This window comes from Salarias fasciatus, chromosome 8, assembly GCF_902148845.1.
Source record: "Salarias fasciatus chromosome 8, fSalaFa1.1, whole genome shotgun sequence".
NCBI lineage: Eukaryota > Metazoa > Chordata > Actinopteri > Blenniiformes > Blenniidae > Salarias > Salarias fasciatus.
This window is the reverse complement of record NC_043752.1, coordinates 7,776,806-7,799,016: the sequence shown is the minus strand read 5'-3', so window position 1 is coordinate 7,799,016 and position 22,211 is coordinate 7,776,806. Positions and strand designations below refer to the sequence as shown.

Here is a 22,211-nt window from a genome sequence, read left to right as displayed (position 1 = left end):
CTACAAGGTCATTGTCAGGGTAGTCAGGTGCATCGAACCGAGCTGGCAGTCTGGCTACATTATCTGCACTCCTGCTGATGGGCAAGTCAGCTCGCGTGCTCATCTTACGACAGGCTAGACTGGCAGAGCTATGGGTGCGCTGACCCATTGAACCATGACTGGGAAGGGGACCTGTGACATACTCATTTAGATATCTGGGCTTATTCAGGGTTCGTTTGGGGCGTACTGGGGCTTTGTCTGATCTGTCTCTGGAGTGTCCATTACTAGCCATAGTAGCTATACTAAATCATAATCCGGCTCGAAGGACCAAAAATTGTACTGGCGGTTATTAAAATTAAATCAAGGACTGTATTTTCACTAAACCCAAAATATGGCGCTGTGTACAGCCACCGGCGTACCGCGATGTACTTGAAATTTAAAGAGGACACTCCACTAAATAACTTGGGGAGGGAGACAGGATGAAAATTATGAAGACAGATATTTATATAAAAAATGATCAGAATCAAACACACAATGTAATACCACAATACAATGTCTTATTCCTAACTAACTAAACAAATCAAATTCTCTTTCTAATTAAATGATACCGTTGCGGCCGGGTGGAGCTCGTTACTTGGATGAAGGTCCTGGAAGCTGACGAAGATCCTGGATGTTGACGACGAAGGTCCTGGAAGCTGACGACGAAGGTCCTGGAAGCTGACGATGATGACGATGACGATAGTTGCGGCACTGCAGACAGCCCGTCAGCGGGCCGAAACGAAGCAGAGGGGCGAAGTGCTGATGTCCCGAACGATAATAATCCACTGGCAGTGACAAGGTCCGAACGAACTCCGATTGTTACTCGCCACCTTGGTATTTATGGACGATCAGCCGACGATGTGAGCTACAGCTAATTAGCCGGTAGCATCTCTCCTCATATACGCACACCAAGCGCGCTGACGCTGCCACGAGATCTCTTCTTGGAAAGTCCACACAATACAGCTACAGCTCCAGCTTCATTAAAGTCCACACCAGCAGCCAACAAAACGAAAAAAGGTAGTACCCGCTCCCGTGCTCTGAGTTACATCCGCACATGTAGGATGAGAAACTTCCCCACAATGCCCCGGAACGCACATAAAAAAGATACACGGGAAGCATTCAATTACAACACAGAAAGTAGGACAAATTAACTTTCAGGTATTTCACATTCAAGGAACATAAGTTAACAAATAAACAGAAACATGCGATACCATTTCACCATGAAGGGCAGAGAAGACTCACATAGAAACTATTAACTGATTTATTTCAAACATCATAGACTAACATGAGCCTTCACTACATTAGCAGTGCAGAAAGTGAGGGGTTAATCCTCAATAACTGGATCGCTCCTGGATCAACTGTATTTCCTCCATTCAGACCCAAACTCCGATCTGATTCATCCATCTGCATCTCCAGAGTCCTGCAATAATCCCAATGTGTGAATTCATCTCCACCATTAACCATCACGGAAGAATAGGGAGAAAAAAAGCTTTCCCTGCCTTCAGAGAGACAGAGCGACGCATCATTAAACTGACCTAATCAAAGCTCAACGAGTTTTTATTCTGGTGTAAACTATCCAATCTGGGGACAAAACGAATGATTTAAGATATTTGGTGATTTAAAAAAGTAGCTTCATTTGTCAGAGTCTGCTACTAATAACTTTATTCTACTGCTCCACTCGGCACACTACAGGATTTTTTTCAATCTTCCCTGATTCAGAGACCACACATGAGAAGACAACAGAGGACAGATCACTTGTCAGAAAATGTAAATAAATGTTCTAGTAGGCTACTGAAGAGGGAATTATAGTTTGAGATGATTTTCATATAAATTAACCTCTGCATTTTACAATAATTCAGCTTATTAATGTGTGCGGTTTTTTTGTTTTTTGTTTACTTGTGGAGCAGTAGAATAAAGTTATTAGTAGCAGTCTGTGGTACTTTTTTGAATCAGCAAATATCTTAAATCATTCTTATTGTCCCCAGATTGGATAGTTTACATCAGAATAAAATCTCATTGAGCTTTAAGTTTCATTATGCGTTGCTCTGTCGCTCTGAAGTCACGGAGTCATTGACTTTTTTTCATGTATTTTTTTCCTCATTCTTCCGTGATGGTTAATAATGGAGATGAATTATTACTTTGGAATTATTGCAGGACTGGTGATGCAGATGAATGAATCAGATCGGAGTTTGGGTCTGAATGGAGGAAATACAGTTGATCCAGGAGCGATCCAGTTATTGAGGATTAACCCCTCACTTTCTGCACTGCTAAGTTTTGGAGTTCTGACTTTTCTCTTTCACTGTCATGTCAAGAATATATTTCACAAACATGTCCCCATCTCTGGCAGCTGAGAGGGGATTTTTTTTTTAAGCAGCGGCACCAGCCAATCAGGATCTTTATTTCGAGGGTGTGGACAGGTCAGCTCGGAGCTGATCGGCCCCTCTCAGAGCACCACACACAATAGGATTTGCTATCAGAAATATTAAACATGTTCATTATCTACGATCTCCCCTTCCGACGCCTCCCGAGAGGCTCCGACCGGAAAAAGTCTCTCTGAACCCCCCGCACACTACACGAAGATCGGACCCGAACTCATTATCATACTCCCACAGTCGGACCCTGTCGGCTTCGGTCAGGAGGAGAAGATCGGGGCAAAATTCGGCCTGATCATTCTGTAGTGTGTGCTGGGCTTAAACTGGCCCACAGGTTGACGTGACCCGCCCACTTTCCCGCCGGGAAAAAACCAAAACACAGACGATAGAACTTCCAGGTCACAGAGATCGAAGAAATTGAAAAATCACATTAAAGTCTGCTCTGTGGCCGCATTTCAACTTTCCTTTATTTGATCTGTCTTAACAAACGGGATATCGAAAAACAAACCAATTTTCATTTATTTGTTTTCATTTTAAAAATGAAAAAAGGAAAAACGACTCATTTTTCAGTATTTTGTTTTTTGATTCTTAATTGAATATCAATTGAACGAATGATACACGGATTAGGAAGCAATGACCTTTGAAGACAAGCCAAGCCTTTACCTGGTGGAGAACTTCAATGTTGACAGCAGCAGCATACGATATACACACACATATTCACATGTTAAAGGACTGCAAAATGTCAGTGTAAACAAAAAACACCTAAATGGAAGAGTGGTGTAATCAAAGAGTATACCAGTGCGCATTAAATATAACATACTGTGTACGCATACACAAATTTAACACTTATGAGATGAATATAAGCATATAGCATGTGATGTTTTGGTGGTATAATGTCACTGTCATATTTTAAATCTGTTACTGTACCTGGTGAATGTTGCACTGAAGCTTGATTTAAAGAGATATTGCAAATCAAATTGAAATTGCAATATATGCCAATAGAGAGAATCACAATTAGATGTTTTCCTCAAAAAGTTCAGCCCCAGACGAGTTTAAGGCTTGGTTTACTCCAGTTGTCGGACTTCTTACGATATTCTGCTTGTCTTACGAACGTCGTTCTCCATCCGTCTCCAGGACTCCTCCTCGGTCATCTGCTGGCATTGTGGATGTTGCCCAAAAGAATCGAAATGACGAGGTGACCAAGCTGCAGAGATGACGCGATGGAGGAAACGAGTTCCCAGAGATCAACTTCACAGGTGAGTTCAGACAGACACACCTGCAGTCTGTGGCCTCAGTGAATGAGAGAGTCGGCACGGCGTGTCTTCCTCTTCCACTGTTTCTGTTCAATTTCACTCTGGTCAACAAATTAACTTTGAAAAAAATCTAAGATTTGTTTGTTGTTTTTTTTACACTTTCTCCTTGATTTTTGATGAAGATTGAATCTTTCTAATCTGAGTATCTGAACAGTAAAAGTATGTAGAGCGTTATTCAAAAAAGACACATTGTCTGGAAAGCTTTTATTCAGGGTTTGATCAATCTGTACAGAAAATTACATTTCATTATTTATCATCCGATCGTCTTTATGAGAGAATGGAGAAAGTTTCAAAAGATGAACAAATCAACTTCTTGAAACTTTTTGAACAAAGTCAGTTTTTTGTCTCTCAACAAGTGATTCCCTTTTGACAACTAATATTTATTGTTGCGATTTTCAAACAATTACCACAATCCCACAAAAACGGATGACACCCGCTCACACACACGACATTGGAGGGAAAACACATGAAGTACAAGATGCAACTAAAGAAATAATCTCTTGTAAACATCTTACAGACAAATAAAACAAGGAAAAAAAATTCACCCAGAGATCAAACAACAAATATCTGCTCCTATCTGCATCAAAATACAAATAAATGATGTTTCAAATAAAACAAAATTAAGCCAAAAAGCCTCCCAGTGAAAAAGACCACCTATTCCCACATTTGTACATGTTGCTGCTTCCAGATTAAAAGATTATTCCTCAAACTAAATGACTCGTTATGCCAAAAGTTGATGAAATGTTTTGAACACAAAGAAATCAAACTCTTTGATTGACAGCTGATCTGTGTGCAGCGGAGAAAGAAAACAACAAGGAGCTCTCAGCAACCATGACGGAGACTCAATGAGTCAAATTACAGGATGGAACCAAATCACTGCTCCTGATGTGACCTCAGTCTATTTCAGCTTCATCAACTCTGCACTTCCTCCAGTGTGGCACGTACACCAGACTCCAGCGAGGAGCGGCTGAGTGAATGTGGTCTGGACTCTGTGGAGGAGAGTCATGGTCTCAGAGACGCTGTAGAAGGACAGAATACCTGCTGTGTGATCCAGGAACACTCCCACTCTGGAGGAAGGAGGACCTGACACTGGAGTTTCAACATTGTTGTGTCGAAAACTATAACTGTTGCCGGAACAATGTAAGACCCATGATTTGTCATTATTACCAAAACCGCTTTCATACGAAAATCCTTCTCTGCTGATATTCTTGTATGCGACTGCTACACAAACGTCTCCTCTCCTCTCCACCTCCCAGTAACAACGTCCAGTCAGACTCTCTCTACTCAGAACCTGCCAACATATAGAGAATCTGTCTGGATGTTCAGAATAAGGCTGTTCTTTCTTCATTAATGTGACTTTTCTGTTTCCCTCTGATAATAACAGCCATGTGTTTGCTGTGTTTGGATCCAGTGTGAGTTCACGTGAGCATCTGAAGAAAGCCGCTCTGGTCGTTGGTTCTGGTTGTGGCAGTAAAACATCCACTTCAGTCACTCTCAGTGAGATGTTTGTCCATGTTTCAGTCAGGATGTCCTGGAGTTTGTCTCGGGCCTCTGACACAGCTGCTGTCACATCCTCAAAGTATCTGAGAGGAGCAGTGTGGAAGCTGGATGAGTGTGTGGACTCACTGAGAGCTGACAGTGAGGGGAAGCTGAGCAGAAACTCTGTGTGATCCTCTGTGTGTGAGAGCTGCTCCAGCTGGCCGTCTGTCCTCTTCAGCTCAGCGATCTCCTGCTCCAGCTTCTCCTGAAGCTCTCGCACTCGACTCACCTCTGTTTGCTGCTGGGATCTGACCTGCTGCTCAACATCTCTGCTTCTTTCCTGGAGGAGACGGATCAGCTGGCTGAAGGTCTTCTCACAGTCCTCCACTGTCTGATCAGCAGAGACATGGATGTTCTTCGCCTCCTGTTCCAGCATCTTCACGTCTTTCTCTGCGTCCTGGATCCTCTGCTGGATGATGTGTCGACTCTCCTCCAGCTCCCTCTGCCTCTCTGTCCTCTCTGCTGCAGCTGACACTGTGTCGTGGCCTTTGTGTTGGTCCACAGAGCAGAGGAAACAGATGCACTGCTGATCGGTGCGGCAGAACATCTTCATCACCTCATCGTGACGAGAGCACATGTTGTCCTGCAGCGTTTTGGAGGGATCCACCAGCTTGTGCTTCTTGAAAGCAGCTGAATCATAATGAGGCTGAAGGTGCTGCTCACAGAAAGAGGCCACACAGAACAGACAGGACTTTACAGCTTTGAGTTTTCTTCCAGTGCAGACATCACAGGCCACATCTTCAGCTCCAGCACAGCAGTGATCAGCAGGAGCAGCTTGAAGTCCGCTCCTCTTCAGCTCCTCCATCAGAGCTGCTAACATGGTGTTTTTCACCAGGACAGGCCTGGCTGTGAACGTCTGCCTGCACTGAGGGCAGCTGTGGATTTTCTCCTCATCCTCTTCACCCCAGAAGCTTTGAATACACTTCATGCAGTAGCTGTGTCCACAGGGAATAGCCACCGGATCCTTCAGGAGATCCAGACAGATGGAACAAGAGAAGCTCTCTCTGTCCAGCTCAACTCCTTTCTGCGCCATGTCTCCTCTCTGTGGCTCCGACTGTGTGACTTTCACTTCCTCACAAGAGAAACTGCTCTGACCAGTGATCAGCCCGTCATGTGTTTTCATGGAGCCAATCAGCTGCTGCTCTTCACCTCTGTTGGTTCCATCTTCCAAAGAGAGATCTGAAGGGGAGGAGGAACTCTGTGGAACCGGTGGAGCTGCTTTATTTTAACCTGACTGTTTCTTCCAAGGAGTGTCTTGATTCTGCATGAAGGTAGTTTGGACCCTTCTCTATCTCCAGGTCAGTGAGGGTCGCTGGTCGCAGAGCACAGACAGCCCACTTCAAATCATCCCAGACAATGATATTCAGGTGTGGAGACTGGGACGCCGTTCCACAGCATTGTCCTGCTTCCTCTGCATGAATACCTGCGGAGATTTGGAGCAGCGTTTTGGGTCGTTGTCCAGCATAGGTTTCCACAGATCACCAAATGTTGTTGACCCTGCCTGATCAAACACTGGGCTTTGATTTCAGGTGTGTTTTACTTGGATCCAATTGTAGCGGAGGGTTTTTTTAGTGCTTATTATCGCTGAGCTGTAACTTGATGCTCATTTGTCCCACCAACTGAACTGTTTGTCCTCTTCGTCTGGCGTCTTCCCTGACAGACGGGGTTCAGACTGTGGTTCCACTGTGAGTGTCGTGACATGTGAGTCCTTGGTGGACACCCCCCATACAGACTGAAGAGAGTCAGACACCATCTCTGACATTACTGACGTTGTCTCATTTATGACAGAAATCAACAATCATGTTCACAAACGTCTTGATCCAAGTTTTGGTAAATTGATAAACTGAAAAATCTTCCAGGATCAGCTGAAGCTGATCTACATGTGAACTTTGTGAAATAGCAACAACAAACATATCTGACTGAGGGGCTCGTTGCTGATTTTATTTCTTGGTTTTTCAGTTCAGTTGGATTTCTATACTGTCAAATACAACAGAATCATTTGAAGACATTTCTTCAGAGGGAAACCAACAATGCCACATGCATGATGCTCTGATCAGCGCCGGTATCAGATGTGACAATTTGTCCCTCTTTAGTATGAAAAACATCTGTACACATAATTTCTCATTGTCATTTTCCTGCCAGACATTTCAGTCTGTTTGCATTTCATTGAATGTGCAGCCAGAATGAATGTTATTGGATGTGCTCAGGAGTTTTCAGCATCAAACTGATGTGTGAATTGTTGGTGTAGATTGCTGTTGCGGGCGATGGATCGTAGAAGAAGCTAGTGGTTGAGGTGAACGATCAGCTGCAGGTGGATGTTGGCATCCTCCAGTTCGCTGATTGGTCAAACTGTCCTGGAGAAGTGTTGGTAAACACTCAGCAGGTGATGGAGCTGAAAACCTGGACCGGCCGCCCACCTGCCCACTACGTGGGAAGCAGTGGCGCAGCTGGCAAAAAACAACTGTGCAAATCGTTTTAAAAAGAGGCTTTTGGCCGAGTTGGTAAGCAGCTTACAGTCAAGTTGGCACAGACCAACTTGACCACTTGAGAGCCCCCCCGCGAGGCCGACTTGACGATGTGCCGACTTCACTAGGTGCCGACTTGACTGTATCCTTGGTGCGGTGCCGAGTTGGGCAGTGCTGACTTGTATTGGTGCCGACTTGACTGTATCCCCAATCTGAGTATTGCTGAGCACCGATGGATGTGGTGTCGGGTCTGGATTCACATGGCTGGAGTTTGTGGTGAAAAGACGAGCAGGAATCAGGAGGTGAAATTCAGTCGCTTTACTTCAGGGTCAAAGGTCAAGTTACACCACTCTGTTTCTTATATGTAGTTTTCTGGAGTGCTGTCACCTTCATCCAAACAGCTCGTCTTCATCTGAATATTGTTTCTGGCCTTCTTTATGATTTTATTCATTGAGAAACGAAAAGTGAAATCAAGAGCAGAAGTTTCCAATGTCCTGAAAGAAAAAGAGCAGAAGGAAGTAGAAAGTTAATAATCTGAATTTCTCACAATCAATTATATGCGACAAATCGAGTGACGACAGAGTCTGAGAGTCTGAGGAGCCACGTCCCACCATGACACACTGCACTGCTGTCACCTCGTTTATTTATATTCAGAATAGCATTGAATAGAATAGAATAGCCTTTATTGTCATTTTGCAAGTGCACAACAAAATTGAAGAGCTTCTCCAATTTTGTTTTAATGCACCTGTAGCGCCTGCCAGAGGGCAACAGGTCAAACAGCTGGGCACCGGGGTGTGAACTGTCCTTGATGATGTTGCGAGCTGATGGGGATGATTGTGGCAGATTTCAGGCAGGTGGGGATAACTGCTTGGGCCAGAGAGAGGTTGAAGATCCTGCAGAAGACTCCGGACAGCTGGTGTGGACATGCCCGGAGCACTTTTCCAGGTACACCGTCAGGGCCCGGGGCCTTCCTGGGGTTCATTGCTAGGAGCACACGCCTCTCATCGTGCCCTCCTACAGTTAGCGGGGGGATGGCGGGGCCTGGTGGGGGTGGGGGCAGGGCTGGAGCAGATGAGTGTCGCTGCGGTGTTTCAAAGTGGGCAAAGAAACTGTTGAGCTCCTCTGCCAGTGACAGGCTCAGGTCTCCTGACATCACATCCCGTCCTCTGAAGTTTGTGATGTTCTGCAGTCCCTGTCACACCTCTTGTGGTTTGTTGCTGGCGAGGTGGGACTCTATCCTCTTGTCGTTGTCCGCTTCGGCTGTTCTAATTCCCCTTGTCAGGTCAGCTCGAGCCACGCTGGACAGAGCTCTGTCGCCTGACCTGAAGGCGGAGTCACAGGAGTGAGTGGACCTGGCCGTTCATCCAGGGTTTCTGATTTGGAAAAACCCAGATGACTTTGTCCACAGACACAGTTCCCATACAGAACTTAATATAGTCCAGTATTGTTGCTGTATATGTCTCCCGGTCCTGGTGTTCAAAGAGGCTCCAGTCTGTGTGTTGGAAGCAGTCCTGGAGTCCGCTGAGTGCATCCTCAGACCAAGTCCAAGACAATGTGCTACTTTTAATTACTGATGGAAAAACTGAGTGTGAATTTACTTCTTTTGCAACGATGTTTCACAGCCTACCACTCTGAACTGGAACTAGAGTTTCTGACCTTAACTACGACGTACACTCTCCAGAGTTTTGCAAATCTGACAATCAAAGCTTGAGTTCCTAATATATCTGACAACACAGCCAGTGTCAGAGATGACAGAAACTCCAAAGGTGTTTGTCCCATTGGATGAGCAGCAATCGAACTCTCAGTCGGCCACTAAAGGAGCTGCTGAGCTCCTCTACTGTCCAGTGCAGTGGGTGAGAGCTGTTGTCCATAATGGATGTGAGCTTGGCCAACATCCTCCTCTCCCCCACATCCTCCACAGAGTCCAGTGTGCAGCCCAGGACAGAGTTGGCCCTCCTGACCAGCTGGTTGAGTCTCTTCCTGTCCCGCTCTGTGCTGCCCGGGCCCCAGCAGACGGCGGCGTCAGCCCACAATGGTGGAGTTATCAGAAAACCTCTGGAGGTGACAGCTGTCCTTATTATATAAGTCTGAGGTGCATATGGTGAAGTGAAAAGGTGAGAGGACGGTGCCCGCTCTTTTTAATCACTTTTATTCAGGGTTTGATCAATATGTACAGAAAATTACATTTCATTATTTATCATCAGATCTTCTTTATTGATCTATGAGAGGATGGAAAATGTTTCCAAAGATGAACAAATCAAATTTATGAAACTTTTTGAAAAAAGTCAGTTTCGGTCTCTCAACAAGTGATTCCCTTTTGAAAACTAATATTTATTGTTACTATTTTCAAACAATTACCACAATCCCACACAAACGGATGACACCTGCTCACACACTACGTTGGAGGAGAAAAAAAAGAGATGAAGTCCAAGATGCAACAAAAGAAAAACTCACATGTAAATATCTTACATACAAATAACACAAGCAAAACAAATTCACCCAGAGATCAAACAACAAATTAGTGATGTTTCAAATAAAGAGATGAAGCCAAACACCCTCCCAGTGAAAAACACCACCTCTTCATACATTTGCACATGGGGCTGTTTCCAGATTTACAGATTATTCCTCACACCAAATGATTCATTGAAAGTTGATGAAACGTTTCCGAATACAAAGACATCAAACTCTGTCCATGTTTCTGTGACAAAGCTGTGAGAGACAAAATAAGAGTGGAGAAGCTGCAGAAACAAACATCAGCAGAAGAAGAAAAGATGAACAAGTGTTGACAAAGGCTGTTTGATTGACAGCTGATCTGTGTGCAGCGGAGAAAGAAAACAACAAGGAGCTCTCAGCAACCATGACGGAGACTCAATGAGTCAAATTACAGGAAGGAACCAAATCACTGCTCCTGATGTGACCTCAGTCTATTTCAGCTTCATCAACTCTGCACTTGCTCCAACGCTGCCCATACACCAGACTCCAGCGAGGAGTGGCTGAGTGAATGTGGTCTGGACTCTGTGGAGGAGAGTCATGGTCTCAGAGACGCTGTAGAAGGACAGAATACCTGCTGTGTGATCCAGGTACACTCCCACTCTGGAGGAAGGAGGACCTGACACTGGAGTTTTAACTTTGTTGTGTCGAAAACTACAACTGTTGTCGGAAAACTCTGAAGCCCATGATTTGTCATTATTACCAAAACTGCTTTCAGTCCAATGTTTTCCTCCTCTGCTGATATTCTTGTATGCGACTGCTACACAAACGTTTCCTCTGATCTCCACCTCCCAGTAACAACGTCCAGTCAGACTCTCTCTACTCAGAACCTGCCTCCACCTAGTGAATCTGTCTGGATGTTCAGAATAAGGCTGTCCATCCTTCATTAATGTGACTTTTCTGTTTCCCTCTGATAATAACAGCCTTTGGTTTGCTGTGTTTGGATCCAGTGTGAGTTCACATGAGTATCTGAAGAAAGCAGCTCTGGTCGTTGGTTCTGGTTGTGGCAGTAAAACATCCACTTCAGTCACTCTCAGTGAGATGTTTGTCCATGTTTCAGTCAGGATGTCCTGGAGTTTGTCTCGGGCCTCTGACACAGCTGCTGTCACATCCTCAAAGTATCTGAGAGGAGCAGTGTGGAAGCTGGATGAGTGTGTGGACTCACTGAGAGCTGACAGTGAGGGGAAGCTGAGCAGAAACTCTGTGTGATCCTCTGTGTGTGAGAGCTGCTCCAGCTGGCCGTCTGTCCTCTTCAGCTCAGCGATCTCCTGCTCCAGCTTCTCCTGAAGCTCTCGCACTCGACTCACCTCTGTTTGCTGCTGGGATCTGACCTGCTGCTCAACATCTCTGCTTCTTTCCTGGAGGAGACGGATCAGCTGGCTGAAGGTCTTCTCACAGTCCTCCACTGTCTGATCAGCAGAGACATGGATGTTCTTCGCCTCCTGTTCCAGCAGCTTCACGTCTTTCTCTGCGTCCTGGATCCTCTGCTGGATGATCTGTCGACTCTCCTCCAGCTCCCTCTGCCTCTCCGTCCTCTCTGCTGCAGCTGACACTGTGTCGTGGCCTTTGTGTTGGTCCACAGAGCAGAGGAAACAGATGCACTGCTGATCAGTGCGGCAGAACATCTTCATCACCTCATCGTGACGAGAGCACATGTTGTCCTGCAGCATCTTGGAGGGATCCACCAGCTTGTGCTTCTTTAGTGGAGCTGCATCACGGTGAGGCTGAAGGTGCTGCTCACAGAAAGAGGCCACACACACCACACAGGACTTGAAAGCTTTGAGTTTTCTTCCAGTGCAGACATCACAGGCCACATCTTCAGCTCCAGCATAGCAGTGATCAGCAGGAGCAGCTTGAAGTCTGCTCCTCTTCAGCTCCTCCATCAGAGCTGCTAACATGGTGTTTTTCACCAGGACAGGCCTGGCTGTGAACGTCTGCCTGCACTGAGGGCAGCTGTGGATTTTCTCCTCATCCTCTTCACCCCAGAAGCTTTGAATACACTCCATGCAGTAGCTGTGTCCACAGGGAATAGTCACCGGATCCTTCAGGAGATCCAGACAGATGGAACAAGAGAAGCTCTCTCTGTCCAGCTCAACTCCTTTCTGCGCCATGTCTCCTCTCTGTGGCTCCGACTGTGTGACTTTCACTTCCTCACAAGAGAACCTGCTCTGACAAGTGATCAGCCCGTCATGTGTTTGCATGGAGCCAATCAGCTGCTGCTCTTCACCTCTGTTGGTTCCACCCATCTTCCAAAGAGAGATCTGAAGGGGAGGAGGAACTCTGTGGAACCGCTGGAGCTGTTTCATTTCAACCTGACTTATGTGTAGGGTTGCCAACTCCCAGAGATTGAAATAAGGAACGCCTCTCGCGGGCAGCTGAAAAAAACAAGGTTTTTTGGGGGTGAAAAACGCACATATAACAGCATTTTGCCACAGTTATACCTATTACAGACTATAAAAACACATTAGGCTACTGCATTACACCTACAGTGGCAAGACTGCAATAACTCATGATCAGCTTGATCTGTTTGTATTTGAGGCCTACAGTGAGACAGTTATCATTCAAGTATCATCATCATGATGGACAGCAGCTCTCAGCCACTGCACCGGACGGCAGAGCAGCTCAGCAGCTCCGTCAGAGGCGACTGAGACCCTCAGAGCAGGAAGGAGCTACCACAGGCCTCTCATCCCCACCGCTGTCAGACTGTACAGTTCTACTGTGCAGAATATAACCTAATCCTGGACATTATAATATCCTGCACCCGCCCTTTCAGAAATTCAGTGACACTTTATCATCCATTCACTCTGCTAAAACATATTGTACGTATTATATCATACTGCATCATATATTGCATATTGTATTGTATATATTGTATATAATATATATATATATATATATATATATATATATATATATATATATATATATATATATATATATATATATATATATATCCTGTTATATTTTTAAGATTCAGGTTGTACATACAGTTAAATCTTCATTGTCTTTAGCTTCTATTGTCCATCCTAGTATGATTTGCACTATAACTTGTTAATTATTACACCGTGCATTACTTTTGCACCCCGCTGTGGGTTCTATGAGCCTATACACCTGTAAATTTCTCCACTGTGAGATTAATAAAGTCTTCTATTCCTATTCTATTCTATATTTGTTGCTAAATGTGCAAAATAACAAACAGCTGCTGTCTCTTCTGGATTTTAACAAGTTCTTTTTTTTATTTTCAACTAAAAAAGTGCAAAATCAAAACTGAAAAACCTTCTGAACAAAAAAACCAACAAGGTTTCGTTTCTAAACTGAAAACACTCCACAGTCTGCAGCAGCAGGCACAAATCAATGAACTAAACATGATATATCCGATATGGAAACGGCACAAACTTACATGTCTCTGGAAGCCATGCTGCGCGCTGCTGTAATGTTTTGATTTCCTTCCTCCCACACGCGCTCTGTGACGAGACTGACTACTGGCCAATGAACTGCCGTAGCCTCCGAGGAACGGCCTTTTTTTGACCAATGAGATAAGAGTGATCGTTGTCAAGCCATCTCTGTCAGCTCATTGGTCACAGAACGTCAGAGAGCCGGTGAACAATTTACCGTAAGTTTTCAAAAAAAAAGCGCATGTTCCATTGCTCACGTTTTGACTCTCACAAAAATACGGAACAAAGTGCGTTCCTTTTCAGCTCAATACGGAACGCACATTTTTACATCCAAATACGGAACGATTCCGTTTTTCAAGGAACGGTTGGCAACTCTACTCATGTGAGGAGTCAAAGTTTACAGAGAACAAAGTTCAGGTTTACAACTGAACAACCTGTGACATTGATAGTGTAGATATATTTATTACGTTTTCAGCAGGGTCAAAGTGATCATGTAAACTTGACAGATAATTAAAATCTGACAATATTATACACGCTGCATTTGAAAAAAGAAGAGAGACTCTTGCTCCAGTTTTCCAACAAATCACTACTTCATGAAAACAACCTCAAACCATCAAGAGAAGTTCATTGGTTCAAGTTCACTTTATTTGAAGCACTTCATTTGAAGAGGGTATACTCAAGTATCTATAACACCCACACATTAAACATTCAACAGCAATATAAGCCTATATAACCACTCAAATGGTTCTTCTGTCACTTTCAATGTTAAAATGACAAAATTCCCCCAAAAAACTACTGAAAGTAAATTAGACAAAAGAAATTCGATATGTCTTCATTCTCTGCAGCTCGGTAATTCGGTCACATCTTGTAAACAGATGTTAAGCCAAGTGTGTCTCTTCAGACTGCACTGTGGACTTCAGCTCATCTTACTGACAATACTGAGAATACTGTGTGACTGTGCAGTGGTGACCACCATCATTGAACGTCTGGTGTTGTAGTAGTGTGAGAAAGTTTGGGCACCCCTGAGAATTTCTATTATTTTCATTGATCAATAATGACGTATTTCACTGGTTTCATGTTGATCTGTCAGATGGACACATTAATGTCTCAGTAGTGAAATGAGGTTTATTGAATTAACAGAAAATACGCATCAAAACAAAATTAGACAGGTGTAGAGATTTTGGTATTCTTGCTGAAAAATCTCATCAGTATATCGCCGAGCCTCTTTTATCAAAAATAAAAGCCTCTAGATGCTTCCTGTGTCTTCCAGTGAGTGTCTGCATGAAGGTAGTTTGGGCCCTCCTCTATCTCCAGGTCAGTGAGGTTCGCTGGTCAGAGAGCACCGACAGCCCACTTCAAATCAACCCACACATTTTCAATGATGTTCAGGTGTGGAGACTGGGACGCTGTTCCACAGCATTGTCCTGCTTCCTCTGCATGAATAACTGCAGAGATTTGGAGCAGCGTTTTGGGTCGTTGTCCAGCATCGGTTTCCATAGACCACCAAATGCTGTTTGTGCATGTGCGGTTTCACTCGTTGATTCTGCTCATTTGTTCCACAAACTTTACTGTTTGTCCTCTTCGTCTGGCGTCTTCCCTGACAGACGGGGTTCAGACCGTGGTTCCCCTGTGAGTGTGGTGAAGTGTGACTCCTTGGTGGACACCCCCCATACAGACTGAGGTGAGTCGCATGTGTGACATTACTGATGTGAACATCTTAATGATGACAGAACTCAAAGTGTTCTTTAATAATCATGTTTCGAAAAAGGTTAAAGTCTCAGGTTGTGTCTAATAATTCCCCTCACATGTCTGATCACCATCCTGGAAGTGAACTTCCACAAAAACAGATGACTGTTGTGGTCATCACGGGGGAGAGAGTGTGTTCTGGTTTAGTGAGAATGTCAGACCATCACACTGATTTTCAGGCAAACATCTTGATCCAAATGTAGTTTTTGGTAAAATGTTAAACTGACCCCCCGACCATCTCGGCCCCGGCTTAGTCGGCCAAATGCAGACTCGCAGGGCTCTCAAGTCTCACGCATTTCAGTCTTTTGTCACACACTGACGCCAAACATTGTATTTCTCACGCTGAAAAAAAAATACCAGTAAATGTGTCTGGTGCGCCACTGCTGTGGAACTGTCGCTGCCGGCTTTCAGCCCGGTTTTTCCTCCTGCGAAGTCCACCTGAGCTGATATGAAATTTGGGCAAAGAAAGAAGGAACCTTATTGGTGCTGAATTGTGATGAGTTGTGTTTTTCATTTTACAGTGTCAAAATGATTTAACTGAAAGTGCATAATGTGAAAAGATGTTCATATTTACATTAAATGCTTAATGATTAAATTAAATATGATGCACTTCATTACGTTTTGCAAAAAAAAAAAAAGAGCTTTAAAACTGACACATTGTTGCCAACTCCTCACTTAGGAATGTTCTAGATGACGCCATCTTCTAATTTGAATAGAGGCTCATTTGCATATCTAGGTCAAATTAGATGACATCATTTAAAACGATACATTGCTGCAAATTCCTCAGTCAGGAAAGTTCTAAATGACATCTTGATACAGAAAGAAGGAACCATAAAGGGCTTAGAGTCAAATTGGCCCATACACACACACAAACACACACACAAAATAATTACTCAACACAACAAAAAGCCGTAGCAGAAAAGGGAGAATAGATTGAGTTTTCGGGGACAATATTTTCTGACGGAGTATTTTGATTGAGGGAGTTTAATGAAATGAAAGTGAAACGTTGTTGGTCGATGATTTTAATGAATATTTTTCAGAAATGTGGAAAATATTAAAAATCATTGATATTGGTCAGAGTGCTGAAATAGTCCAAGTGTTTGTTTTCAATTGTCTTTTGACGCAAAATCGCGTTGCATCGCGTTCGGTGTGAACGCAGCTTGCATGTGCTCTGATGTCAATCGTTTGGTTCCCTCAGATAATACTGTCCCCCCGACCGGAACCATCGCCTGTTCTTCACATGGCGTCTTCCGACCAGAGAGAATGCAATGAACCTTGAGTGCACTGAATTTAATTCAGTCTAAATATATTGTCATTGTTTTCAAGACAATGACAGGAGAAAATAATTCATTTAATCATAAAGAATTGCTCAGAAGCATGTTCCTTCACTTTCCATTCGAACAAAGTTAATTCAGCTTCATTATTTCCATTGTTCACAAGCAGTACTTCAGTTTTATCATTATACACCCCAGTTATGTGAGGTTCTAAAAGGACCTTTCACTGTAGAAATAAAGCACTCACAGTGGACATTTCCAGATGTTTAATGGCCAGATCTCAGCCATTTAAGCCAACATTGAGGGTCAGACGGAAACAACACACCTCTGCTGAACTAACATAAAAAGAACCTGATCTTTACTTGTCTTGTGGCTTTTTGTGGTTGTCCGTGGAGAAATGGAATTCCGCCATCTGGTGGTCAAAAGTAGGAACTACTACCACTGTGTGAAGGAAATCGATTAAAATGAGACTTCCTGCTTTAAACTTGTAGTCTTCTTTATGCAGACGGTCCGTCAAAGATTTACAGTCAACTTTCTGCAAAGTAAGTAGAAGGCATGAACACATGGTTCATCTTATACAACAGACAACAAAAACAAAACTTACGCATATGCTTTAATATGGTATTTTTAACATGCAAGACGTGTTTTTACATGCAGAGTGGCTATCATATACATTAAATTAAGTTTTTTAATGAAGGTCGGCTTGAATATAAAGTATAGATTATACTTTTTTATGACTGGCTTTTAATATGCACTATATATGCATTAATTAGGCGCTGGTGGGAGGGGGGGGGGGTGGCTAATAATGACATGCCATTTTCTCCTTTCACTGCACAGAGCTTCAGGTGAAGTTGAAAAGAAACTGTGGTCGGAGTTAATTGCATTTACAGCCCAGGAGGAGCTGCTGTTTGACACTTGACTGATTATTTACAGGAGAACTGATCAGTGGAATAGCAGGTGGCTGATGGGAAATTCACCCCCAAATGCCATCATCACAAGCTATAATTTGTTCATGCACTTGGCAGTTTTTTATGTCTTCCTGCTGCCTGCAGCACTGTTCTAAAAGCTGATATTGCTGAATTTGTCGACAATGAAATAAACTGCCTCCGTGGTTCAATATGGCAGAAGCAGTGATGTGATCCATCAACTTGAATACTCATCAATGCGTCCAGTTTCCAGGGAATTTCGATTGATTGGTTCATAGCTGCAGGTAGCTGCTGTACACGTGAATTATTCAGATTTCTGACACGTTCAGAGAATAAAGTCCAAAGTTGCACTTGGTTGTGCCAGCCGTCTACAAACCTGCTACCCTGGACTTAGAAATCTGAAGATCTGTTTCCCATGCTTGTGTTTCAGTGAATCCACCTCTGCTTTGATGTTGCTAAATGTTCACAGTTGGTTTTGTTGTACTAGTCTAGGACATGTTCCACATGTCGAAAATCTTGTCTGATGTTGCCGAGATAGCGCGAGAAAGTTAATCTCAACCAGCTCCTGGATCCACCTGAACCACTGGGCCTTGGGTCTGGCTGTGGGGGCTCCCCTCGGTCCAGAGGGGGCCGCTGTTGTAGGTTCTCTGTGGGGTGGAGGACTGATAGGAGGTCCTGGCCCCCGGCGGTCTGTCGTTAGCCTGACTCGGGGACTTCAGGTCAGGGAAGCAGTGGACGCACACGCAGGTCTCAGTCGGGATGGAGTCGTGCGCTGCCTCGGAGCCAGTACGGCAGGCCGGATGTGTTGGAGAAGCTGTAAATGGAGAAGGAAGGAGTGAGTAAGATATTGTATAGGATGATTCTTTCACTGTGATTCCCTCACTGGGCTCTTCCGGTGTACAGATTCCACGCTGACCTTTGGTGTTCCTCCCCTCTCGGATCCCCGGAAACCCGAACTCCTGCCTCGGCTGGACGGCATACTTCGCCTCGCGGCTCCCGCCCTCAGACGGCGCCGGGTCCGCACTCTTCGCCTTCTTCCCTCTCAGCAGCACGGCCAAGGCCAGACACAGGCTGGAAAAGAGCAGCAGCATGCAGACGGCCAGGAGGGAGTAGAGCAGGACGGCCGAGCCTTCCAGCAGCAGCAGGCTCCCGGAGGTGGGAACGTGAGGGGCAACCCTGAGCAGGGCCGTCTGGGTGGTCCCGACGGGGGAGAGGGCTGCGAGGGAGAGCGTCTCGTCACAAAGTTTTCCAAGGTCGAGAAGAAAAGTTGAGCAAAACGCCCCTCGCTTTAACGGGAAAGGATGAGTGACATACATCGTTTTTATTTCCATTTTTATCCCAGTCTGTTATGAGAATTATTTATTTAAATGTGTCTCTTGCAGGAAGATCCTATCTGAATAATGACTTTAATTGGTTCATAATTTTACCTCTTTTCACAGGATTGATTCCGGCCGGTACGTTCCAGCTTGTAACTGTCAGTCCCTTAACAGTCTGTGTGCCTGTCATATCAAAACAAAGGAAGAGGTAAAAACACAGAACAGATGACTGTGTAAACTGTAAAGAGCAGAATTTTCTTCTCCAAGGAGAGTTCAACAACGTTGACCTAAACTGCGCGGGTAAACCCAAAATGGTCAGCAGGAAAAAAAGAAAAAGAAGTAAATAAAAAAAATTAAGAAAACCTAGTACTTCCCCATCCAAGTTACCTAACTTACCAAGACTGTTGCTCTCTGTGGACGAACTCCTCACGCCTTGGTAGAAAGGAAGAAGAAGAAAAGTTGAGTGACAGGGAAGAAAACCTCTGCAGAGGCTGAACTCCAGCCAAACAGCAGCAGGAGAATAAATATTTCAGCCTGCGATGGAGGCCAGAGGGGTCAGAGCTCACCGGGGCAGTGCTGGGAGCAGTCTGCTGGATGTCTGCCGCAGATCTTGGTACAGTTGATGCATTTCTTCAGCAGGGGATCGTAGTAGTGAGCGTGCATGGCCTTACAGCGCGCCGACACTGACACAGGAGGGCAGAGAGGAGGTCAGCACACAGTCCAGGATGAAGCGTCTCCTGGTGTTTTAGACACGCGTCTAGTCGGGAACGTTAGTCTGTTTTTAACTAACTCTCCACAGCTTGCCGATAAATCAATTAAGTCACCTCAAATTTTTAATAATAATAATAGTATTTATCTATTTCAAGCATTCGTGCATTATAGAGGGACATAAATCCATCTAAGAAGTTTCCATATTCTCCTTCCACGTCTGATTCTCCAGACTGAACTCCAGTCCTGGAACTTTAGACAACTGTTGAAAGCATTCATAGTTTCTTCAGTTTTTCATTAATAAACAGTTTTAATATAATTTTTATTTTCTTCAGATCACAGTTGTCAGTGATGCTGAAGAAACAGGCCACTGGTGGTATGATTCCCTGAGATGTTGGCGATGGATATCATCCATGATCTTGGCACTGTGTGACGTTATTCTACTGTACTTGGTTGCTTCGCTTCATTCATGAAAAATTTCGCTCCTCTCAGCTTGCGTCCTTGTTTCAAAAGTGGCGTTTTGTTCATCCGGTTGATGAATCTCAGTTTGACAGGCGGTGGTTTCTCATTCCTCGTGGGCAAATTAATACGTATGTTGCTCAAGAGCTGGGAGTTTCAGACCCCTGCTGCAGACTGATATCCATCAAACGACCCCACTCAAACACGAAGCGTGACACTTTCTGAGCACCTGGACACTCACCGCAGTAACTGGAGCATCTGGGGACGACGTGCTGCTGCCGGCACACTGACTGACAGTCAGTGCATTGTTTGAGCAAGGCATCCCAGAACTGAGTGTCGCTGCAGTCTCCACCCATCACTGACACACACACACAAACACACACAGATATTAAAGGAAGCAGAAATGCAGTGTGAAGATGAAGGCACTGATTCTTTATAAGCTTCTTTTAGTCGACTTTAAATCTCTCCGTCGTCTCTGAAAATCTCTGAACTGTTCTTTTTGTATTTTCTGCACTTTACAGACCTCTGTTGCTGGGTCGGCGAGAGGGGACTTCAGGCCGTGGCGTCTGGGTGGTCACGACAGGGGAGAGACCTGCGAGGAAGAACACGCCGTCGCAAACTTTGTGGAGAAAGTTTTCAGAGGTAGGGTCAGGAGAAAAGTTGAGTGACAGGGAAGAAAACCTCTGCAAAGGCTGAACTCCAGCCGAACAGCAGCAGGAGAATAAATATTTCAGCCTGCGATGGAGGCCAGAGTTGTCAGAGCTCACCGGGGCAGTGCTGGGAGCAGTCTGCTGGATGTCTGCCGCAGATCTTGGTACAGCTGATGCATTTCTTCAGCAGGGGATCGTAGTAGTGAGCGTGCATGGCCTTACAGCGCGCCAACACTGACACAGGAAGGCAGAGAGGAGGTCAGTTTCAGGTTTGAACTTCCTCTAAACTCAGTGTGAGAGCGGGAAAACCTGGAAAACTCACCGCAGTAACTGGAGCATCTGGAGATGATGTGCTGCTGCCGACACACTGTCTGACAGGCAACGCATTTTTTGAGCAAGGCATCCCAGAACTGAGTGTCGCTGCAGTCTCCACCCATCACTGACACACACACACACAAACACACACAGATAGATGAAGTTATTCAGACACGGTTCCTTAAAATAAACCCAGTGCAAACCCTGTAAAATCTCAGAAATCAAAGCATCTGCTCCATATTATAATATATGCACCCTTCCTCACAGAGATCGTGCCTTTTGTACCCGTTTGCTCTGCTCCAGCGAGCGCTGAGTCAGCGGAGTGTGAAAGACACACAGATCTGAATCTCCTCCACCCTCCACTGCTGTCACTCATGGAGCGGAAGAGCCTTATCGGACTTATTCGCAAGTATATCTGTCACACCTCGATGAGCAGCTCCCAGCAGCTCCATCATACACACTTTCAAACTGATTATATGGTGGATTAACTCCAGTTATGAATATGCGAACTTAAAGTAAGTGTCGCCAATATGCAGAAGAAACTGGTTGAACTTTGAGAATTTTTTTGCTGATTAGTTGGTGGGAATCAGCCCAGCTGTCCTGCCAATAGGAAGACCCTGCAGAGGGTTGAGAGTGTGTCCGGAGAGTTCACCACTTACCTCAGGCGATGAGAGGGGAGCCGTGAGGACTCTTCATTCGAACGCCGGAGCGACGAGAGGCTGCCGTTTCAGCCTGGAAGCTGATTTGGACGTGAGCTCTCTGTGCGATCTGGGACTTCCCCCACGCGTATGTGAGGACGACCCCTCGTAAGAACACACCCACCTTTTCTAACGCGCACCATTTGCTGTGTTCGCACCTAAAATATAAAGGCGGCAAACACCAAATGACAGCTGGGGCTTTAGGGAGCATCTAATTCGCTACCATCATGCAGTTGTCATAGTAATTCGTAATTGAATGTAACTATTTTTAATCAATTGGAACAATAATTGGTTTATTTTAATACTCGGAAAATAAAACAAAAGGTTAGCATGAAAGAATCTGATTTATGGACACAGTGGCCAGCTCTGGCTCTGTAGCAAAGTCAGGATTGATAAAGGCGGTGACTGGACCCACTGCAGTCACATCAGAATGAAACTGCTGGGCTTTCCCGCTGCGTGTGCTTCAACCTCCGCTGAGCACAAAACAGAACTCTGATGTTTCGCCCGGGCCTCACTTCTCTGTGCGT

The 22,211-nt window shown here is 44.8% G+C and overlaps 3 protein-coding genes across 3 annotated transcripts; all 3 read right to left on the bottom strand.

The window, feature by feature from the left end:
- Positions 1–3,910: 3,910 nt before the first annotated feature.
- LOC115392919 (tripartite motif-containing protein 16-like) lies at positions 3,911–6,285 on the bottom strand. The gene has a single exon (XM_030097595.1). The coding sequence runs from the start codon at positions 6,273–6,275 to the stop codon at positions 4,602–4,604; it is 1,674 nt and encodes a 557-aa protein (XP_029953455.1). The 5' UTR covers positions 6,276–6,285; the 3' UTR covers positions 3,911–4,601.
- A 3,562-nt stretch (positions 6,286–9,847) lies between these two features.
- On the bottom strand, positions 9,848–12,338 carry LOC115392918 (tripartite motif-containing protein 16-like). The gene has a single exon (XM_030097594.1). The coding sequence runs from the start codon at positions 12,306–12,308 to the stop codon at positions 10,632–10,634; it is 1,677 nt and encodes a 558-aa protein (XP_029953454.1). The 5' UTR covers positions 12,309–12,338; the 3' UTR covers positions 9,848–10,631.
- Positions 12,339–16,989: 4,651 nt separating this feature from the next.
- tnfrsf13b (TNF receptor superfamily member 13B) lies at positions 16,990–21,729 on the bottom strand. Its single transcript, XM_030097596.1, has 10 exons — positions 21,646–21,729; positions 20,994–21,110; positions 20,789–20,905; positions 20,545–20,613; positions 20,263–20,379; positions 19,421–19,537; positions 19,251–19,286; positions 18,966–19,037; positions 18,455–18,754; positions 16,990–18,352 (listed from the first exon to the last, which is right to left on the bottom strand). The coding sequence occupies exons 2-10, from the start codon at positions 21,106–21,108 to the stop codon at positions 18,093–18,095; spliced, it is 1,203 nt and encodes a 400-aa protein (XP_029953456.1). The 5' UTR covers positions 21,109–21,110; positions 21,646–21,729; the 3' UTR covers positions 16,990–18,092.
- Between the last annotated feature and the right edge of the window lie 482 nt (positions 21,730–22,211).

Bases quoted from the DNA above. Each gene is read 5' to 3' on its own strand.
- LOC115392919 (XM_030097595.1), bottom strand. From the start codon at position 6,275: ATGGCGCAGAAAGGAGTTGAGCTGGACAGAGAGAGCTTCTCTTGTTCC.
- tnfrsf13b (XM_030097596.1), bottom strand. From the start codon at position 21,108: ATGGGTGGAGACTGCAGCGACACTCAGTTCTGGGATGCCTTGCTCAAA. The intron at 20,614-20,788 runs GTGAGCTCTGAC...TCTTCCTCGCAG, and splicing joins CTGCTCCCAGCACTGCCCCG to GTCTCTCCCCTGTCGTGACC. The intron at 18,755-18,965 runs GTAAAATTATGA...TCTCCCTCGCAG, and splicing joins AATCAATCCTGTGAAAAGAG to CCCTCTCCCCCGTCGGGACC.
- LOC115392918 (XM_030097594.1), bottom strand. From the start codon at position 12,308: ATGGCGCAGAAAGGAGTTGAGCTGGACAGAGAGAGCTTCTCTTGTTCC.